Source organism: Mobula hypostoma, chromosome 8, assembly GCF_963921235.1.
Source record: "Mobula hypostoma chromosome 8, sMobHyp1.1, whole genome shotgun sequence".
In the NCBI taxonomy this organism is placed as follows: Eukaryota; Metazoa; Chordata; class Chondrichthyes; order Myliobatiformes; family Myliobatidae; genus Mobula; species Mobula hypostoma.
In genome coordinates this window covers 88,653,894-88,675,720 of record NC_086104.1, presented here as the reverse complement: position 1 = coordinate 88,675,720, position 21,827 = coordinate 88,653,894, and the positions used below count along the sequence as shown (strand labels likewise).

The window sequence follows — 21,827 nt, the reverse complement described above, 5'->3', positions numbered from 1 at the left end:
CTGTTGTGACAAAGCGTCTGCCTTAGCGTTCTTAGAGCCAACTGGGTAGGAGATGGTGAAGCTGAATCGCTCAAAGGGGAGAGCCCAGCGAACCTGCAGTGGGTTGAATTGGTGGGTCTGTTGAACGGATATGAGGTTCTGTTGGGGGTCAGTCCAGATCAGGAAGCGCTCGGTCTTTCCCATCAGCCAATATCTCCATCTTTCCAAGGCCATTTGATGGCAAGTAGCTCCTTGTCTCCTAGTCCATAACAACGCTTTGCAGAGTTGAACTTGCACGAAAAGGCAAAAGGGTCGGTGTCTTCCATCCAGTCTTCACAAGGAAAGGATGGCCCCAGTGCCCACCTCAGATGTGTCCACCTCTACCACAAAATGTCCGGAGGCGTTCGGATGGTGGAGAATGGGAGCGGCAACGAAGCACCTCTGAACTCCCCTAAAGAGTGGTCTGGAAGAAGATAGCGCCAGTGAACAACACTACCAAAGGCAACATCCTCAAGACAGGTCAAGAAGCAACCCCTCTCAGTCCTTTTATGTCCTTTTCTTATTTCAGATGTGGTTCTGCCATTGTTGGAGCCCCTTATCTACATTCTGGTGGTGAGTTTTTGGGCTGATGGGGCGACCTAGCGCTCTGCTGTCTCCGAGAGGGTTCCATAAGGCTGTGAGTGAAATCTGTGGCCTGAAGTCAGGGTTCGAGCCCATGATTGACTCTGCCTCTCGCCGTTCTCGTTGATTAAAGCACCAGGGAAGATTGAAATCTTCAAGGTGGGTGCAGGTACGAGTGAGTTTTCAGTGCAGTCTACCAGCATCTCGCTCACTGCTCCCAAGGGAAGGCCCTTGTGTTCAAACGATCTCTCTCCCTCTCTCCATCGATGCTGTCGGAGGATGGTGCCGGAACAAGGTTTAATCGACGAGGTTTGTAGATTGGACTCTAATTCAAGTCCTATTTTCTGGTCGCTCCTTTTCTTGTTGCTACTTTTGGGTGAGTTTTGACTCGGGGGCAGTCTGCAGATAACGAACACTGAGCTGAACTGAAATATGCCTTTTGATCTTTCCGTGTTTTTGCTCGTTTTGTTGCTGTTTGCACGATTTGTTTTTTGTGCGTGGGGGAGGAGGAGGAGTTGAACACATTGGTTCCATGGTTCTTCTTCGTTCAGTGGCTGTCTGTGGGGAAGACAGATCTCAGGGTTGTATACTGCATACATACTGTGATAATAAATGTACTTCGACTCCGTGGAGGTAGGTGACTTTGAGAAGGAGGTGAGGGGAGCAGCAATTGGGCTGTAGTTCCTGTTGAAATGGTGGTAGAAGCTGGAGAAGCCCAAGAAGGTAGAGAAACACATACCTATGTACCATGTCTCAGGTGATCTCGTTAATGAAGACTTGGGGAACGGCTGGACTGGTGCAGAGTCCAAAGGGCATCACTGAGTATTCATAGTGGCCAATGGGGCTGTTATGAATGCTGTCTTCCACTCAGCTCCCAGTGGATGCTGATCATATTGTACGTGCTCCATAGGTCCAGTTTGGTGAAGATCTGGGCCCTGCGGAATGTTTCCAATGTGCTATCCATTGAAGGGAGAGGGTAGCTGTTCATTATAGTGATTTTGTTGAGTCCACAGTGGTCGATGCAAAGACGAAGACCCATCTTTTATTTTGACAAAGAAGAATCCTTCACCGGCTGGGGACTGGGATGGCCGAACGAAGCTGTACTGCTGCACAACTTCTGTGACATAGTCATTCATGGCTTGGGTCGCAGGAGGGGAGAAGGAGAACATACCACCTCAGGTAGGGGTGGTGCCTGGGAGGAGGTTGATCGCACAGTCATGGGGTGTGTGAGGTGGCAGCTTTCTGGCCTTCGTCTCACTGAAGGCGAAGGCTAAGTCATGGTATTCCTGTGGGAGTTTGGTGAGGTTGAGGGATTCCTCCGTCTCTGCGGATTTATGGAGTGAAGTCAACTGAGATTGAAGGCAGGTAGTGTGGCAGATGAGTCCCCGGCACAGCAGTGAACCAGATGACCAGGCAAAGCGAGGATCGTGAGTGGAGAGTTGGGGTCACCCAAGATGAGAGGGGTGCCGGGTGAGCTGATCAGGAGGAATGGGATGGACTTGCAGTGCTCTCTGATGCTCATGTGCACAGGCCACGAGCATGTTTTGACCATCCCAGACCACAAGGGATGTCCGTCAATGGCCATGACACAGAAGGGGTGAGAGATAGACTTTGTAGGGAGTCCGGTCCAGAAAGCTGCCTGCTGCCAGAATCTACCAGAGCCTCCTGTGTGAATCATCAGGCTGTGGAGGAGGACAGAGAGAATGAGCCAGACTATGATGCTGGAATGCGGGGCTGGAGCTTACCACATAGAAGGCCCCCTGTCTCTACCTGGTGGTGCCTTTCTCCTGGACACACCGGGCATTTGATATGTGGGTGATCCGGCGGCGGGTGAAGTGTTTCTGGGAATGGAACTGTGGTTCTGGCTGATGGTCTGGAGGGATGTTCTATAAAACACTTGTTAATTCGGAGGGCCAGAGTAATGAGGTATTCGATGTCAGTGGGCATCTCCTGGTAAACAGCACAGCTCATCTTTCAAACGCTCCAAGAGACTGTCATGGTAACAGGCCAGCAGCACCCCTGCATTCCAGCCACTCTGCACTGTGAGACTCCTGAATTCCACGGTGCAATCAGTCACGGAGCACCAGCCTTGATGCAGGCTAAGTATCTGATCCGCTGCCCCTACCCCCCAACCTTTCTCTTACCAGATGTTTGACAACACAGTGCATCTCAGCGGAGAAATCCCCATATTTGTTGCAAATGGTGGTTTTATTGTCCCATTTAGTGGCAGCCCAGTCAGGAGAAAGATGACGAAGGCAACCTTGGCTCGATCTGTAGAATACAGAGATGGCTGGAACTCAAAGTGTAAGCCGCACTGGGACAGGAAGTTGCAGTATCAGGCTGGGTCTTGTTGAAGTGTTTGGGCACGAGAATCTGGAACTCAGGAGGGAGGAGGTGGACTGTCACGGGGATGCTGTATCGAGACAGAGAGTGACCATCAGACGATCAATGATTTCCTTCTGCTCCTGGATTGGGTGCTCATGTCAACAGATGAATTCCTTTAGGTGAGCAAACTCTGCTGGGTCAGTCAATGGTTCACACATCCTGTCAGGAAATGTAATGGAAACTTGACCTAAACGCAGAGCAGCGGAGACAACTTGGCAGTGAGCAATAACTTTAATAATAAATTGCAAAATAATAAGCCAAGAGGGGTCACAGAATAAACGAGAATGGATACGTAACATGACAAGGCAACAAGGTAACTGAAGGCTAGGAGCAACTAGTTGAAGCTAATTGGTTCGATGGGTGAACAAGGACAGTAGATGAGAGCTGGGTTTAAATAGGCTGCAGGTGATTGGTGGGAAATGAGTGCCGGGGGACTCCTGTTAGCTGGCTGGAGACTGGGATGTGACTGCTTGTACGGGCCTGAGAATAATCTTACACTCCAAGGAATACAATCATAACCTATTCAACCTTCCTCTGTAACTCAGGTGCTCAAGTCTGAGCAACATCAGTGTAAATTTTCTCTGAACTCTTGCAAACTTATTAATATCTTTCCTGTAGGTAAGTGACGAGAACTACACATAATGATCTAAATTTGGTCTCACCAACTACTAGTGATTGTGTAGAGTAGAAAGGGCCACATGAACCCCACTTAGTCCACATGTCTTCCCAAAACCATTAAGGTTTCCATCACAGAGTAAAGGCTATATTCATGTTGTGAGGGGAACCTCATTTCTTCCCATTGTCCTGCTCCAGTCTCCAAACTAATGTAATTATACGGATCTGCCTTAGTACAGAAGTAATTCATTGCCAATAACACAGCCCCAAGTCTCCCTGCCTATTTGCTTGGAAAGGGTGTCACACTAATCAGGGACTGGGCTTTGTTAAGATAAGTTCCGCTGCAAAAAAATTCTTCAAGTATGAAGGTAGGTTACATATTTGGTTGGGATCTGGGGGATTAGAGCTGCAACAGAGATCAGTTAGGATCTAGGCAATAAGGGAGAATGACAATATGGAAGGCTAGACATCAACTCTTTGTGGAGATGGAATTGAGGATTTAGGGTTGGGGAATCAGCATTCATGGGAGGTGGGGTGTTTGAGGAATTGGAGCCATGGTTCTTTGAGGAGTTGGGATCAAGCATAGGGAGAGGTACTAGGGTAGTCAGGGAGTTGACTGGTAGAGTTCATAATGAGTGGATGGCTGTGGGGGTGTTAATAGCTGATGGACAGATATTATAGCTGATTTCAAGCCATTTGGATCCAAGTTTGATGCGGGGCCTTTAAAAGACAATGGTGCTCCTGGCACAACATGGACTCATGTTGCACAGGAAATTGTGTTACGGTGATGCATATCCAATGAGGAATTAGCATCAAGTGTAAGTGGCACTGACATCAGGAATACCCAGCTGAATTCCAGGGAAATGCAAAATGATCGGATAATCATCGTTTCTGTATTTCACTCCAGGAAAAGTGAAGAAATAAACCAGACTGTGTGATCTGATTATTATGCAACAAAAAGATAGATAGTATAAATTATGTGCACAATGATCACATAGTTTTCCATGGAATTTCCATTCACTGGAAAGCAGGACAGACTTTCCCTGTCTTTGGGTATTACTTTTTTAACATGCGTTTGCTTAGTAGGCAGCCACACTCTGCAATCACTGATAAGTAACATCACCATGCATGCAAGCCTCCAAGGGGATTTACAACCAACACATACCTCCTGTCCAACCTCAAGCTCTTACCTCAAACTTTTTGATCTTGCTTTCCATGGCAACTTTGTCCACCACATTCAAAGCCACCGCCAGATTTTTAAAGTTCTTCTGTGCAGCCCTGAGCCAGTCCGTGTAGGTGCTCAATGCTGAATCAGCTTCCTCCAAGGCTCGCAATTCTTCCCTCAGTAGCTTGGCCTGGTCCTATGAGAAGAAGCATGTTCATCAGAGTAAAAAATAACATCAGAGCAGGGACAGTGCATATTCAACCTGCTTATGCTCGTTTCTATTATTACACCCCGGATCTAGGGGCCTGAGCTCTAAATCCCACAGCCCACAGAACTAGTGACACGTTGCTGCATCATCTATGGAAGCTGGAGGAAGTTGTGGAAATTATCAGGCAATTGGACAGCTTCTATACACTCGGTGAATTCACCCATATCTGCCAGAAACTGTAAAAATGATTTCGTGTCAAAGTAAAGCAGCAAACTTCTGTGAATGAGTTTTAAAGGGATTTGCATATCCCCAACCTTGGACCCCAATATTCCCCACCCTCCAGCATTTGTTCCTCTTAGATTTAGACCCTCCTTCTGCTTGATTTGATTCCCGAGATTTGGTCCACATAGATTTGGATTCCCCAAACACTTGCTCACCTAGTTTTACATCTTATTCATCCCCATCTATTAATTTGATTTCTCCACACATGGATACCCACAGAAATCCTGCTTTGGGTTTGATTCGAAGGAGGAGTCTGAGAGTCTGAGTGGGAGGGCCAAGAAAGACATTTTTGAAATTTCCGTTTTTTTTTTCTCCAACGGCGTTCTGAGAGGCGGGACTGCGCAGGCGTGTGACATCGGGCTGTGCAGCGCGGCAGATTTAAAAGGAACAGAGCCTCACAGAGCGGGCAGCGTAGTTTGCGGGCGGCGGAGTGAGCCGGGAGCAGAGTGAAGACTTAAGGGCTTCGGCTCAACGGGCTTAGGCGGAAGCTGGCGAGGCGAGGAAGGTTTGGCATTCATTTTCTGTTGTTATTTGAGGAGAGGGGCAGTATGAGTGTGAGGGCAGTTTACTGTTCTCGGTGTCGGATGTGGGAGGCCCTGGAGTCTCCAAGCCTCCCGGACGTCTACATCTGCGCCACGTGCATCAAGATGCAGCTCCTAAGGGACTGCGTTACGGAACTGGAGCTGCAGCTCGATGACCTTCGTCTGGTCAGGGAGAGTGAGGAGTTGATAGAGAGGAGTTGCAGGCAGGTGGTCACGCTGGGGCCACGGGAGGCAGACAAGTGGGTCACGGTTAGAAGGGGGAAGGGGAAGAGTCAGGTAATAGAGAGTACCCCGGTGGCTGTGCCCCTTAACAATAGGTACTCCTGTTTGAGTACTGTTGGTGGGGACAGCTTACCCGGGGGCAGCGACAGTGGCCGTGCCTCCGGCACAGAGTCTGGCCCTGTAGCTCAGAAGGGTAGGGCAAGGAAGAGGAGGGCAGTTGTGATAGGGGACTCGATAGTAAGGGGGTCAGATAGGCGATTCTGTGGACGCAGTCCAGAGACCCGGATGGTAGTTTGCCTCCCTGGTGTCAGGGTCCGGGATATTTCAGATCGTGTCCAAGATATCCTGAAGTGGGAGGGTGAGGAGCCAGAGGTCGTGGTACATATAGGTACCAATGACATAGGTAGGAAAAGGGATGAGGTCCTGAAAGGAGAATATAGGGAGCTAGGAAGGGAGTTGAGAAAAAGGACCGCAAAGGTAGTAATCTCGGGATTACTGCCTGTGCCACGCGACAGTGAGAGTAGGAATGCGATGAGGTGGAGGATAAATGCGTGGCTGAGGGATTGGAGCAGGGGGCAGGGATTCAAGTTTTTGGATCATTGGGACCTCTTTTGGCGCAGGTGTGACCTGTACAAAAAGGACGGGTTACACTTGAATCCTAGGGGGACCAATATCCTGGCAGGGAGATTAGCGAGGGCTACTGAGGTGACTTTAAACTAGAATGGTTGGGGGGTGGGAATCAAATTAAAGAGGCTAGCCGTGAGGAGGTTAGTTCACAACAGGGGGATGGGAACCAGTGCAGAGAGACAGAGGGGTGTAAAGTGAGGGTAGAAGCAAAAAGTACCAAGGAGAAAAGTAAAAGTGGCAGGCCGACAAATCCAGGGCAAGCATTAAAAAGGGCCACTTTTCAACATAATTGTATAAGGGCTAAGAGAGTTGTAAAAGAGCGCCTGAAGGCTTTGTGTGTCAATGCAAGGAGCATTCGTAATAAGGTGGATGAATTGAAAGTGCAGATTGTTATTAATGATTATGATATAGTTGGGATCACAGAGACATGGCTCCAGGGTGACCAAGGATGGGAGCTCAACGTTCAAGGATATTCAATATTCAGGAGGAATAGACATGAAGGAAGGGGAGGTGGGGTGGCGTTGCTGGTTAAAGAGGAGATTAACGCAATAGAAAGGAAGGACATAAGCCGGCAAGATGTGGAATCGATATACGTAGAGCTGCGTAACACTAAGGGGCAGAAGACGCTGGTGGGAGTTATGTACAGGCCACCTAACAGTAGTAGTGAGGTCGGAGATGGTATTAAACAGGAAATTAGAAATGTGTGCAATAATGGAACAGCAGTTATAATGGGCGACTTCAATCTACATGTAGATTGGGTGAACCAAATTGGTAAAGGTGCTGAGGAAGAGGATTTCTTGGAACGTATGCAGGATGGTTTTTTGAACCAACATGTCGAGGAACCAACTAGAGAGCAGGCTATTCTGGACTGGGTTTTGAGCAATGAGGAAGGGTTAATTAGCAATCTTGTCGTGAGAGGCCCCTTGGGTAAGAGTGACCATAATATGGTGGAATTCTTCATTAAGATGGAGAGTGACATAGTTCACATTCAGAAACAAAGGTTCTGAACTTAAAGAGGGGTAACTTTGAAGGTATGAGATGTGAATTAGCTAAGATAGACTGGCAAATGACACTTAAAGGATTGACGGTGGATATGCAATGGCAAGCATTTAAAGGTTGCATGGATGAACTACAACAATTGTTCATCCCAGTTTGGCAAAAGAATAAACCAAGGAAGGTAATGCACCCGTGGCTGACAAGAGAAATTAGGGATAGTATCAATTCCAAAGAAAAAGCATACAAATTAGCCAGAGAAAGTGGCTCACCTGAGGACTGGGAGAAATTCAGAGTTCAGCAGAGGAGAACAAAGGGCTTAATTAGGAAGGGGAAAAAAGATTATGAGAGAAAACTGGCAGGGAACATAAAAACGGACTGTAAAAGCTTTTATAGATATGTAAAAAGGAAAAGACCGGTAAAGACAAATGTAGGTCCCCTACAGACAGAAACAGGTGAATTGATTATGGGGAGCAAGGACATGGCAGACCAATTGAATAATTACTTTGGTTCTGTCTTCACTAAGGAGAACATAAATAATCTTCGAGAAATAGTAGGGGACAGAGGGTCCAGTGAGATGGAGGAACTGAGCGAAATACATGTTAGTAGGGAAGTGGTGTTAGGTAAATTGAAGGGATTGAAGGCAGATAAATCCCCAGAGCCAGATGGTCTGCATCCTAGAGTGCTTAAGGAAGTAGCCCAAGAAATAGTGGATGCATTAGTGATAATTTTTCAAAACTCGTTAGATTCTGGACTAGTTCCTGAGGATTGGAGGGTGGCTAATGTAACCCCACTTTTTAAAAAAGGAGGGAGAGAGAAACCGGGGAATTATAGACCAGTTAGCCTAACGTCGGTGGTGGGGAAACTGCTGGAGTCAGTTATCAAAGATGTGATAACAGCACATTTGGAAAGTGGTGAAATCATCGGACAAAGTCAGCATGGATTTGTGAAAGGAAAATCATGTCTGACGAATCTCATAGAATTTTTTGAGGATGTAACTAGTAGAGTGGATAGGGGAGAACCAGTGGATGTGGTATATTTGGATTTTCAAAAGCCTTTTGACAAGGTCCCAAACAGGAGATTAGTGTGCAAACTTAAAGCACATGGTATTGGGGGTAAGGTATCTATGTGGATGGAGAATTGGTTAGCAGACAGGAAGCAAAGAGTGGGAATAAATGGGACCTTTTCAGAATGGCAGGCGGTGACTAGTGGGGTACTGCAAGGCTCAGTGCTGGGACCCCAGTTGTTTACAATATATATTAATGACTTGGATGAGGGAATTAAATGTAGCATCTCCAAGTCTGCGGATGACACGAAGCTGGGTGGCAGTGTTAGCTGTGAGGAGGATGCTAAGAGGATGCAGAGTGACTTGGATAGGTTGGGTGAGTGGGCAAATTCATGGCAGATGCAATTTAATGTGGATAAATGTGAAGTTATCCACTTTGGTGGCAAAAATAGGAAAACAGATTATTATCTGAATGGTGGCCGATTAGGAAAAGGGGAGGTGCAACGAGACCTGGGTGTCATTATACACCAGTCATTGAAAGTGGGCATGCAGGTACAGCAGGCGGTGAAAAAGGTGAATGGTATGCTGGCATTTATAGCGAGAGGATTCGAGTACAGGAGCAGGGAGGTACTACTGCAGTTGTACAAGGCCTTGGTGAGACCACACCTGGAGTATTGTGTGCAGTTTTGGTCCCCTAATCTGAGGAAGGACATCCTTGCCATAGAGGGAGTACAAAGAAGGTTCACCAGATTGATTCCTGGGATGGCAGGACTTTCATATGAAGAAAGACTGGATGAACCGGGCTTGTACTCGTTGGAATTTAGAAGATTGAGGGGGGATCTGATTGAAACGTATAAAATCCTAAAGGGATTGGACAGGCTAGATGCAGGAAGATTGTTCCCGATGTTGGGGAAGTCCAGAACAAGGGGTCACAGTTTGAGGATAAAGGGGAAGCCTTTTAGGACCGAGATTAGGGAAAACTTCTTCACACAGAGACTGGTGAATCTGTGGAATTCTCTGCCACAGGAAACAGTTGAGGCCAGTTCATTGGCTATATTTAAGAGGGAGTTAGATATGGCCCTTGTGGCTATGGGGATCAGCGGGGTATGGAGGGAAGGCTGGGGCAGGGTTCTGAGTTGGATGATCAGCCATGATCATAATAAATGGCGGTGCAGGCTCGAAGGGCCGAATGGCCTACTCTTGCACCTATTATCTATGTTTCTATGATTCGGAGTCTTGTTAACTTTGGTAGTTAATGTTTGGATCTTCCCAGATTTTAAATGTCTCTGATCTGGCCAACTTCCAGTCTTGGCTTGATGGCTTTAAAGAGCAGAGACTAAGAAATTTCCCATTGGGAGCCAGGGAAAACCAACAGCAAAATAATCCATTGAGCTGCTTTCACTTCTCTTGCATGCAGAGCTCATAAATGGGATTGAATCAAAGAATTCTCCAGTACAGAAACATGGCAATTAGCCTATGAATTAGATGAATCACCCAGTCTAACATCATTCTTGTAATTTACCTTCATACCTTTAATATCCAAACCAGCCTCATCTCATGACATTGCTTATTCCTCATATCCTTTAGTATTCAACTCAGTCCAATAATACTCTCTTACTCACTCCTCATGACCACTAATATACCATTGTAGCTAATCCTTGCTCCTTGCTTTCATGCTCGTTCACATTGTACGCTCTTCTTACTCAAATTATTATACAGTTCAGTTTTAAAAGAGTTATGGACTCCGCTGCATTAAATTTGTTGCAAGAATTCCATTTTCAAACTATTTTTGGTTTAAAATGAAACCTCGTCTTCCATTTCCTCCAATTCTTATTACTGACTGCTCTACAATGTCCTCTGATAATCATCTCATTTTCCTGTGGAAACTTTATTTTTCCACACACTTTGTTGTGTTGAAGAACTCGAACAGCTGACATGTGCCTTGCTCTGCTTGTATCAAATCCCTAGCCCCTCAGATCTTCAAGTCTTTTTCCAAAAATGTAATCCCCGCACCTCTGCAGCCACTCAGCAAACCTTGTCCGCAGTATGACTAGCATTGATAGCCTGTCTTCTCAAAAGAACAATGATGTTCAAACTGGGCAATGTAGAATTACTCTCTATATACACATGACTGTGTGGCTAGGCATAGCTCAAGTACCATCTATAAATTTGCTGACGATACAACTATTGTTGGTAGAATCTCAGGTGGTGACAAGAGGGCGTACAGGAGTGAGATATGTAACAACATGGCACTCAATGTCAGTAAGACGAAAGTGCTGATTGTAGACTTCAGGAAAGGTAAGACGAAGGAACACATACCAATCCTCATAGAGGGATCAGAAGTGGAGAGAGTGAGCAGTTTCAAGTTCCTGGGTGTCAAGATCTCTGAGGATCTAACCTGGTCCTAACGTATTGATGTAGTCATAAAGAAAGCAAGACAGCGGCTACACTTCATGAGGAGTTTGAAGAGATTTGGCATGTCAACAAATACACTCAAAAACTTCTATAGATGTACCATGGAGAGCATTCTGACAGGCTGTCTAGTATGGGGGTGGGGGGCTACTGCACAGGACTGAAAGAAGCTGCAGAGGGTTGTAAATCTAGTCAGCTCCATCTTGGGTACTAGCCTACAAAGTACCCAGGACATCCTCAGGTAGCGCTGTCTCAGAAAAGCAGCGTCCATTATTAAGGACCTCCAGCACCAAGGACATGCCCTTTTCTCACTGTTACCATCAGGTAGGAGGTACAGAAGCCTGAAGGCACACATTCAGAGATTCAGGAACAGCTTTTCCCCCTCTGCCATCTGATTCCTAATTGGACATTGAACCCTTGGACACTACCTCACTTTTTAAAAATATACAGTTGTTCTATTTTTTGCACATTTTTTAACCTATTCAACATACGCACACTGTAATTAATTTACTTTTTTCTTCCTCTTCTATATTATGTATTGCATTGAACTGCTGCTGCTAAGTTAACAAATTTCATGTCACATGCCGGTGATAATAAACCTAATTCTGATTCTGAATAATAACACTGAGTTCTTCTAAAAGTGCTGAGGGTGATATCAACTTGTTAAAAGAAACAAAAAAACATCAGGCTGGCACACTCATTATTACCACTGTTCAGAGCTCCAGTGACAGGGGTTCGATCCCATCCTCAGGTGCTGACAAAGTGGAATTCTCTGTGACTGGACGGGTTTCCTCTGGGTACTACAGGTTCGTCTTACATGACGGTGGGTTAATTGTCAACTGTGAATTATGCTTCAGAATGGAGTAATAGCAAAATGAACAAAGGGGAGTTGAGGTGCGATGTCAGAAAGAATAAGTGACAGATAAACAGGGCAATAAGGCAAAGAGACTCATTTAATTGCTTCCCAAGAGTTAGCATGGACCTGATGAGCCAAATGGCCTGCTGTGTTGTTATAGGACTATTAGGACTCTTGCCCTGTTAGCTACTTACCACCACATGCAGCAGAATGCCCTGGTATCTGGTAGCCAGCTGAGTAGCTTGACCTCCCACACTGCTGTTGATGTGACTCTCCTCCAGCACTTGGTGAGCAAGCAATCCAACCCCTTCCACTTCATCCTTCCGGGTTAGGATTTCTTCATTCCATTTCTAATGACACAGAAGGAAAAGAAATGAATAATCCAAACCTTATAACATTAACATAAAACTACTCATGTGGGAAATTGAGAATATTACAAATGGGGAACCTCCATGTTCTCAAGTGCAAAACTACAGTACTTTCTGATTTATATACGGATTATCACTTAGCCAGAACTTGCCTTATCCTCTCAGATACTAAAGTTTTATCGAAAACTTGGCAGAAAATATATGGAAACACTCACAGAATGGATTTAAAACATGATCTTATTCATGGTTGCTAGAACAGCAGAGACAATCTGCTTGGGAGATAATTATCAAAAGGAGATGAATATGCAGTGTGTGAGGAAGTGGGGTTGAGAGTGTGAATAGCGGGAGAGGGGAGAGATGAGGTAGAGGGAGGTGAGAGTGGGAGAGGGGGAGAGAGGGGGAGAGAGGGGGAGAGAGGGGGAGAGAGGGGGAGAGAGGGGGAGAGAGGGGGAGAGAGGGGGAGAGAGGGGGAGAGAGGGGGAGAGAGGGGGAGAGAGGGGAAAGGGGGAGGGGAAAGGGGGAGGGGAAAGGGGGAGGGGAAAGGGGGAGGGGAAAGGGGGAGGGGAAAGGGGGAGGGGAAAGGGGGAGGGGAAAGGGGGAGGGGAAAGGGGAGGAGTTGAGGAAAGGGAGGGGTGTGGGAGGGGGAAGGAGATGGAGAGGAAGAGGTATATGTATACGCATACACACATCTATGTCTATATACAAGTGCATACATATAAAATAAAAATGGCATTGTTGAGCAAGTAACGACATTAATACTAAATATTTGTAGGTAATTAAAAAGGCTTAGGACATGATGTCTATTGTAGGGCAGGTGTGCAAAAGGGTGGAAGTTATGCTTCAGTTATATAAACCTTTATCTAGTCAAATCAGTTCTGGACACCACACCTCGGGAAAGTATAGCTGGAGTGGGTGGAAGTGTGAGGTTAACATTCATTGGAACGGGACCAAGATGGAAATGTAAAATTTTGAGGGTAGTTGGCAATATATTAGGTTGGAATTCCTTTGAGTACAGAAACCAAGGGGCAATCTTTGATAGGGTAGTCAGAGCGAAACCATTTGCCTTGGGAAGGGCAGGAGAAGAGGGAGAAAAGGAATTACGTTTGAAACAAAAAGGCACTGCCAGGATACATTATCCATATAAAAAATAGGAAAAAATTAGGTTCAACTGAAAAAATTCAAAGTTAAAAATTTAAGTTTAATACTTCTCTTTGAGCCGCATGAGATAATATGAAATGGGAGTAGGAGGCCATTCAGCCCATCATGCTGCCCCACCATCCATAAGATTGTAGCTGACCTTCTACCTCAGCAACACGTTCTTATCAAATCTCATCTGTGTTTCCCTAATATCCAAAAACCATCCTTCTGTCTTGAACATTCACACTCAGTAACTGAGCCAATGTATCCTTTATGAGAGGAGAATTCCAAAGACTTAACCACTGGTTGAAGAAATTTCTCTTCATCTCAGTCCCATATGGACCACTCCTTAATTTGAGGCTTTGACACCTTGATTTAAAACAGATTAGTTAGGGAAACATAAACTCCAAGTCTATTCTATCAAGTACTTTAATATTTTTGTACATTCCAATGAGGTCATCTCTCACTCTTCTAAGCTTGAGAGTAAAGGCTCACTCTGTTTAACCTCTCCTTTCACCTGGGGATCAGTCTGGTGAATCTTTACTGTACTTTCTCTATTTAAAGTAGAATTGTGTAATTAAAAAAAGAGGTACAATTAGGTTTCTTGAAGAACATAAGGTGAATAAGTAACCAGGTCTTGATGTGATTGACCCCAGGCTATTGAGAGACAACAGATAAGATTATTGCAACATTCAACAAGATCTTTGACTCCTCTCCAGCCATAGGTGAAGTTCCTTTGTTCAAGAAAGGAAATAGGAATAGTCTGGAAATTATAGGCTGGATGAATCTCACATCACTGGTAGGGTGGCTATTGGAGGGAATTCTTAGGAATGGGTTTTGTGAGCACTGGGAAAAGCACAGCCTAATTAGGGACATAGCTTTGTGCAGGGCAGATCATGTCTTAATAACGATTGGGATTGTCAAGCAGATGATGTTGTCTGCATGGATTTTATTAAGGCATTCATCAAGGCCCCTCATGGCAGGCCCTTTCAGAAGATTGAGATGCATTGGATCCATGGAGACGTGGTCATTTGGATTCAGAACTGGCTTCCCTTAGAAGATAGTGGGTAGTGGTCGATGAGTCTTATTCTGGTTAGATGTCTGTGACTAGTGGGGTGTTCCATAAGGATTTGTACTGAGACCTCTATCGTTTGTTCATATAGTTCATATATATTATACAGCACAGGAAAAGGCCTTTGGTCCAATTAGTCCATGTCCCATCCAAGGTAGTCCCATTTGCCAGTGCTTGGCTCTTAACCCAAACCTTTTCAATCCATGTACTTGCTCAACTGCCTTATTTTCACTGTTGATGTTCAGACCCTATGCACTTCAATCCCCCATCATGAAGGCCTTAAAGCTCTCCACTTCTTTCAAGAGGACTAGAACGTAAGTGCAAGATGTAATGCTCAGGCTTTATAAGGCATTGGTCAGGCCATATTTAGACTGTTTGTAAGAAGTTTTGGGCATCTTACCTGAGAAACGAAGTACTGGCATTGGGATAAGGTCCAGAGGAGGTTCACCAGAATGTCCAGGGAATGAAAGGGTTAACATATGAGAAGCATTTGATGGCTCTGGGCCTGTACTCATTGGAGTTTTGAAGAATAAAGGGGAATCTCATTGAAACCTACTGAATATTGAAAGGTCTAGAGTGGACATAGAGAGCACGTTTCCTATACCAGGGTAGTCTAGGACCAGAGGGCACAGCCTCTCAGAATAGAGGGATATCCATTGAGAACAGAGATGAGGATGAATTTCTTTAGCCAGAGGTTAATGAATCTGTGGAATTCATTGTCACAGACTGACGTGGAGGCCAAGTTATTGAGTATATTTAAAGCGGAGGTTGAAAGCTTCTTGATTATTTACGGTGTCAAAGACTACGAGTAGAAGGCAGGAGAATAGGATTGAAAGGAATAATAAATCAGCCATAATGGAATGACAGAACAGACTTAATGGGTCAAATGGCCAAATTCTGCCCCCATGTCCTTTGGTCTTATGGATGAGGCCACTCTTAGTTTGGAAGAGCAACACCTCATATTCCATCTGGGTAGCCTCCAACCTGACGACATGAACATCGATTTCTCTAACGCCAAGTATTTTTTCCCCTCCATCTTCTGTCTTCTTGAATTCCCCACTCTGCCCCCTTTACCTCTTCTCTTCTCCTCCCCTGCCTATCACCACCTCTGGTGCCCCTCCTCCCTCCCTTTCTCCCATGGTTTACTCTCCTTTCCTGTTAGGTTTCTTCTTCCCCAGCATGTGCAGGCAGAAGAGATGAGGTATTATTACAAACTTGTAGATAGATGTTATTAGCTGAATTACTTTGGCACAACAATGTGAGACAAAGGACTTATTCCTGTGCTCTATGTTCTATTCCACATGATACTGAATTATCTATATGATGGTTAAGGGTATTAAGGGTAGTCAGTACTTAGGTGGAGTTAAGGTACATTATTGTAATTCACTGGAAGTTCTGAAGTAGCTTCTGCTGTTGCTAATTTCTCTTTGTAATGTGCCACTGTCTGCAGAATCGAGGAATCTGATGGCAATGCATGGCTGCGAGTGTAGGCTGCAGTCACTGGAGGCACGGAGAGGTGCACTATTGCTGCTCATATAGTGCTCACCTGCAGCTGCACCAATTGTGATTCCTTAGTGCTTCGGTCAGTCTTTCTACCTGACCGGAGATCAACTTTGCTCTCCAGGTCGGACAGCCACGTGTCCACCTCCTGGAACATCTTCTCCAGGCGACTGAGCGTGTTCAGGGTACCATCGACCTTCTCCTTTGCCTCGCCGAGCCTTCGCTGGTAGAGATGCCAGTCCCGTTGAGCAGATTCGAGAATGCGATCTTCCATATACATTGAGCCAGAGAGAGTCACCTTCTCCTGTGTCTTAAGCACAGCGTTCATCAGAGCTTGGCCCTCAGTGCATTGCCTCTCCAAGTCCTGTGAAACAATATTAGAGCATGTTAATACAAGTGTAAGGGGTTTCTTCTTTTATGTTACTGCGTAGGCTAATTAAAATGGCTTCTTTGTTATGTTATACTTGAGATGGCTTCTTTGTTAGGTTAAATGCTGAGAAAGTTCTTGTGCTAGCAGTTTGTTTGGGTTAGATTAGTGATAATAGAGCGAACAAACCAATTGAGGTAGATGTTATTCTTTCTAGTGTGTCTGTAAGTTATGGTGCTGCGTGGGTTGTGGGGCAGAAGGAGAGAGAGAGAGAGAGAGTGAGAGAGAGAGACAGAGAGAGAGAGAGAGACAGAGACAGAGACAGAGACAGAGAGAGAGAGAGACAGAGAGAGAGAGAGAGAGAGAGAGAGAGAGAGACAGAGAGACAGAGAGAGAGAGAGAGACAGAGACAGAGACAGAGACAGAGAGAGAGAGACAGAGACAGAGACAGAGAGACAGAGAGACAGAGAGACAGAGAGAGAGAGAGAGAGAGAGAGAGAGAGAGAGAGAAAGAGAGAAAACAAGGTGCTGTGAGTCGGCTAACGGGGTCAGACCCTGAGCAGGAGTCCGAGGTCCAGGGTGTTCGGCGAGGAGAGGAGACGGAGACGGACTCGTGTGGAGCGTCTGGTCGACCACCGTTGTTGGTCCCAGGCGGCAGGTCGAGGTGGTCCGAGGGGATCGCAGGGTGAAGAAGGAAGGTCCCGAGCTCCAACTGTTTGTGCGTGAAGAGATTGAACTTTGATAAGTGTGGCGTCTTTTATCTTCCTTTTATATTTTATTCTCTATTAATTATATAGTTACAGTAATATCTATAAACTGTAATTCATTTAATCATATCTGGTGTATTGTCTGTTATTTGGCGGGGTGGGGTACATCACACAGCATCCACACAAACTAATTACCCAGTTTGGCGGGACCGAGGGTTGTTTCCCTAGACGACAGCGAGCCGAGCGACCCTGAGGCTTGCCAGGGGCTACACAAGGTGCACAGCTTCTTGGAGAATTTAATGAAATAAACTGCGTTGTCCATGTCAGACAAACTTTGTTTAAGACGTCGCTCAGCCACACTTGGAATATCGTATGCAGTGCTGGTTACCCCTTTACTGTAGTGATGTGGAAGCTTTGGAAAAGAGTTAACCAGGATGCTGCCTGGATTAGAGGGCATAAGCTACAAGAGGTTGAACAAACTTACGTTGATTCCTGTGGAACATCAGAGGCTGAGGGGAGACGATAGAAGTTTATAAGATTATAACAGGGACAGCTAGGTAGATGGTCAGAGTCTTTTTCCAAGGTAGAAATGTCAAGTTGTAGTGAACATGCATTCAGGGTGAGAGGGAGAGAATTTAAAGATGTGCAAAATAAGTTTTTTTTTGAAAAACACAGAGAGTGACAGGTGTCTGGAGAAGGCTGCTGGGGTAGTGGGGGAAGCAGATTCTACAGTGATAGTTGAAAGGCTTTGAAACAGACAGATGACTATCCATGGAATGGAGGAATATGGATCATGTGTGGGAAGAAGTGATTTAACTTGGAATCATAAGGCACTTCAGCACAGAAGCAGGCCCTTCGGCCCATCTAATCCATGCCTAACTATTGCTCTGCCTAGTCCCATAGACACGTATCTGAACCATACCTCTCCACACCACTCCCATCTATGTACTTACCCAAGTTTGATATCGAACCTACATCTGCTACTTATGCTGGCAGCTCTTTCCACACTCACACCATCCTCCGAGTGAAGAAGTGCCCCCTAAATATTTCACCTTTCACCCTTAATCTATGACCTCTAATTCTAGTCTCAACCAAGCTCAGTGGATAAAGCCTGCTTGCATTTACCCTATCTATACCCCTCATAAATTTGCCTATCTCTATTAAATCTCCCCTATTCTCCTGCACTCCAGGGAATAAATCCTAATCTTTTCAACCTTTTCCTGTAACTCATGTCCTCAAGACCCAGCAGCACCTTGTAAATTTTCTCTGTAAATCTTGCATTGTGTTCAGCACAGATATCGTGGGACAAATGGCCAGTTCCTGTGCTGCAGAGTTTTATGTTTTATGTTCTTGTTCAAGGTCAGCGTCCTAGCCAGGACAATTACAAACATAAAATGCTAGAAGCTCCAGAAGATCAGGCAGCATCTATGGAAAAGAGTAAACAGTCAACATTTCGGCCTGAGACCCTTCATCAGGACTGGAGAAAAAAAATTGAGAAGTCAGAGAAAGAAGGTGGGGGGGAGGGGAGAAAGAAGGTGGGGGGAGGGGAGAAAGAAGGTGGGGGGAGGGGAGAAAGAAGGTGGGGGGAGGGGAGAAAGAAGGTGGGGGGGAGGAGAGAAAGAAGGTGGGGGGAGGAGAGAAAGAAGATGGGGGGAGGGGAGAAAGAAGGTGGGGGGGAGGGGAGAAAGAAGGTGGGAGGGAGGGGAGAAAGAAGGTGGGGGGAGGAGAGAAAGAAGGTGGGGGGAGGAGAGAAAGAAGGTGGGGGGGAGGGGAGAAAGAAGTACAAATTAGTAGGTGACAGGTGAAAGCGGGAGAGGGGACGGGGTGAAGTAAGGAGCTGGGAAATCGATTGGTGAAAGAGATAAAGGGTTGGAGAAGGGGGAATCTAACAGGAGAGGACAGAAGGCCATGGAAGGAAGGGAAGGGAGAGGAGCACCAGAGGGAGGTGATGGGCAGGTAAGGAGATAGGTGAGAGAGGAAAATGGGAATGGGGAACGGTGAAGGGGCGGGGAACATTACTGGAAGTTCAAGAAATGGATGTTCATGCCATCAGGTTGGAGACAATCCAGAAGAAATACAAGGTGTTGCTCCTCCAGCCCGAGTGTGGCCTCATTGCAGCGGTAGAGGAGGCCATGGACTGGCCTGTTCGAATGGGAATGGGAAGTGGAGTTAAAATGGGTGTTCACTGGGAGATCCCATTTCTTCTTTAGAACAAGAAACAGAATTAATGTTTCAGGTCAAAGGTCTCTTATCAGATATGGAAGGAGAGAAAGCAGATTAACGTCAACCCAAGGGAGAACGAAGTGGGCGGAGGGGTGAAGTCAGGGTTGTCCAGGGCTAGGCTGTAAATGCAGTCACCTGTTCCTTGTTTAATGGAGGCACTCAAGCAAAGGGATTGTTCACTGAAGCTGTGAGATGAGGTTATTAAAGAGCAAGATGCACAAACAGTATAAATTTTCAGAATGCAGAGCTGAGGGGCATGCTCCACGATCAGAAAATAGTCTAATTTAGAGTTTTGGTGGTCAAGTCCTGGATCAGGAATTTGACCAATTAATCTGGACGGATATATTGATCTAGTACAATGGGAAGGCAGGGGTAGCATCATCCATACAAAACTAAGACAACCCAACCTCTCAGCTGACCGTAGTTATACAGTCATACATTATGAAGACAGCCTCTTCGACCCAACTTGTCATGCTGACTGAGTTGTCTACCTGAGCTGATCCCATTTGCCTGCACTGGCCCATATCCCTCTGAATCTTTCCAATCTTTGCGCCTGTCAAAGTGCCTTTAAAATACAGTAATTGTACCTGCCTCAACACCCTCCTCTGACAGCTCTTTGTAAACCAACAGTGTCAATAAGCTGCCACTCATGTTTCTTTTAAATTTTTCCTTCTCACTTTAACCATGGCTACTTGTTTTAGACACCGTACCCTGGGAACAAGCATTAAGGACATGACATTACTTTGAAGGGGATCCCTCAGTCTCCAAAGCAATACAAGTGATGTTACAAAACCAGAGGATACAGTCATTTACCCCAGTCCTATCTGTGGAATCTTGCTGTGCATCATATGGCTGCGACTTTCACTATTTTACAACGGAGTGGGTATTTCACACTGAATTGGTTGGGAAAACTATTTTCCGGAGCTTGTGAGATGCACTGTCCAGAGACAGGGTTCTGGATTACCTCGAGGTCCCGAAGCGTTTTTTCCAGATTTGCGACGTCATTGCCCAGGTGCGAGCAACAGCAGAGCTTTTCCTTCTCCTGCTCCAGCCACTCCTCGAACGCCTTCAGGCCCTGCTGGTACTCCTGGTGAAGCTGAACCAATTCCTCCGCTCTCCTCATGCCCTCCTGGAAGCCAAAGCAAACAGGTTTCACAGCCTCACTGAGCAGGACCACTCCGCAGCAGCGTTCTCATCAATGGCCAAAATGGCAACCTCCTCTCCCTACAATTCCCACAGCGTCTCCCCAGGCAGGTGGGTAAAGATGGAGGTTCCAGGGGTAGCTGGTTAAGGAAGGCATGGTGGCACAGTGGTTAATATTGCTGCCTTACAGCTTTAGGGACCTGGGTCAAATCTGGTCCTGGGTGCTGTCAGCACGGAGTTAGCATGTTACCCCCCCATAAGTGCACGATTGGATACAATAGGGTCTTTTAAGAGACTCTTAGGTAGATACATGGAGCTTAGAAAAATAAGAGGGCTATGCACTAGGGAAATTCTAGCCAGTCTCTAGAGTAGGTTGCATGGTTGGCACAATATTGTGGGCCGAAGGGCCTGTAATGTGCTGTAAATTTCTATGCTCTATGTTCGATTTCCTTTTGGTGCTCTGGTTTCCCCACATCCCAAGGATATGCTGGTGGGTTAGCTGGCTGTTCTAAATTACCCCTTAGTGCAGTTAATGCTAAAGGGAGCAAGGAAAGGTCGATAGGCTTGTGCAGAGCTGCAGGGGATGGGGCAGACTGAATTGCTTAGCTGAGAGCTAATGGTTGGTATATCCCTGTTATAGTAAGTGCGCATTCAAGAGGAGGTGCAGCAAAGTCCACGCACCAAGGGATGAGATAAGGTCCAGGGACTGAGAGCGGGTGTCTGGCTGTGAAGAAACTGGGTCAAGTCAAAGTGCTAGTCCTGGGGTGGTGGAGAGTTCAAGCCCAGACCTCAAAGGAGGCAGGTTAAGGGCAAGCCGTAGGTGAGGTGGGTTAACCCTCGAAAAGGGTTAAGGGTGAGGCTGTTTAAAGTTGCGTCTCTATTCATAAGGTTGCCAATACTGTAGGGCAAAAAGAAAGTCTGCGCCTGTGTTCAGAGCTTGTGGTGCCTTCCTGGTAAGGGTACTAACAATACTCTTAGTTCAGAGGTCAGACATGAGCCAGCAATGCTGCTGCCTTCCAAAAGGCTCACGTCAACCCTTCATATTAACCCTTATCCACTTACCTGACCCCAGGCCCTGCTCAGTGCCCAGTGAGTCAGAAATAAGCACTGTCCTCCTGGCGGCACTCGAGGCTCCTAAAATACGTAGCAAGGCTGCACACAACTGAAACAGTCACGTGGCAGCAGTGAATTTTCTCAGCACTTACAAGCCCCGATTAGTTCAGCTATTAATCTTCCGTAGGCCCATCTGTGGAAGAGTCTGCCTTTCCCATAGTGGCCTTGTCATCACCCCAGAAGCCACAAAACTGGAGTGGAGACAAGACACTCCCAGCTGTGAGGGGCAGCCTAAGAAGAAGGACACTTCAAGTATTATATGACGATCACCATCGCTTAACCCT

General features: G+C 46.1%; 1 protein-coding gene across 16 annotated transcripts in view; it reads right to left on the bottom strand.

Moving 5' to 3' along the window:
• The window catches only part of syne1b (spectrin repeat containing, nuclear envelope 1b), a 504,374-nt gene that overhangs the window by 220,117 nt on the left and 262,430 nt on the right, over positions 1-21,827 (bottom strand). For all 16 annotated transcript variants that reach the window (XM_063056272.1, XM_063056279.1, XM_063056269.1 and 13 more), the window contains 4 exons: positions 20,252-20,416; positions 16,037-16,354; positions 12,108-12,263; positions 4,791-4,961 (listed from right to left, as the gene is read on the bottom strand). In XM_063056272.1, the coding sequence (XP_062912342.1) occupies positions 4,791-4,961; positions 12,108-12,263; positions 16,037-16,354; positions 20,252-20,416 (810 nt within the window). The remainder of the gene's footprint in view (positions 1-4,790; positions 4,962-12,107; positions 12,264-16,036; positions 16,355-20,251; positions 20,417-21,827) is intronic.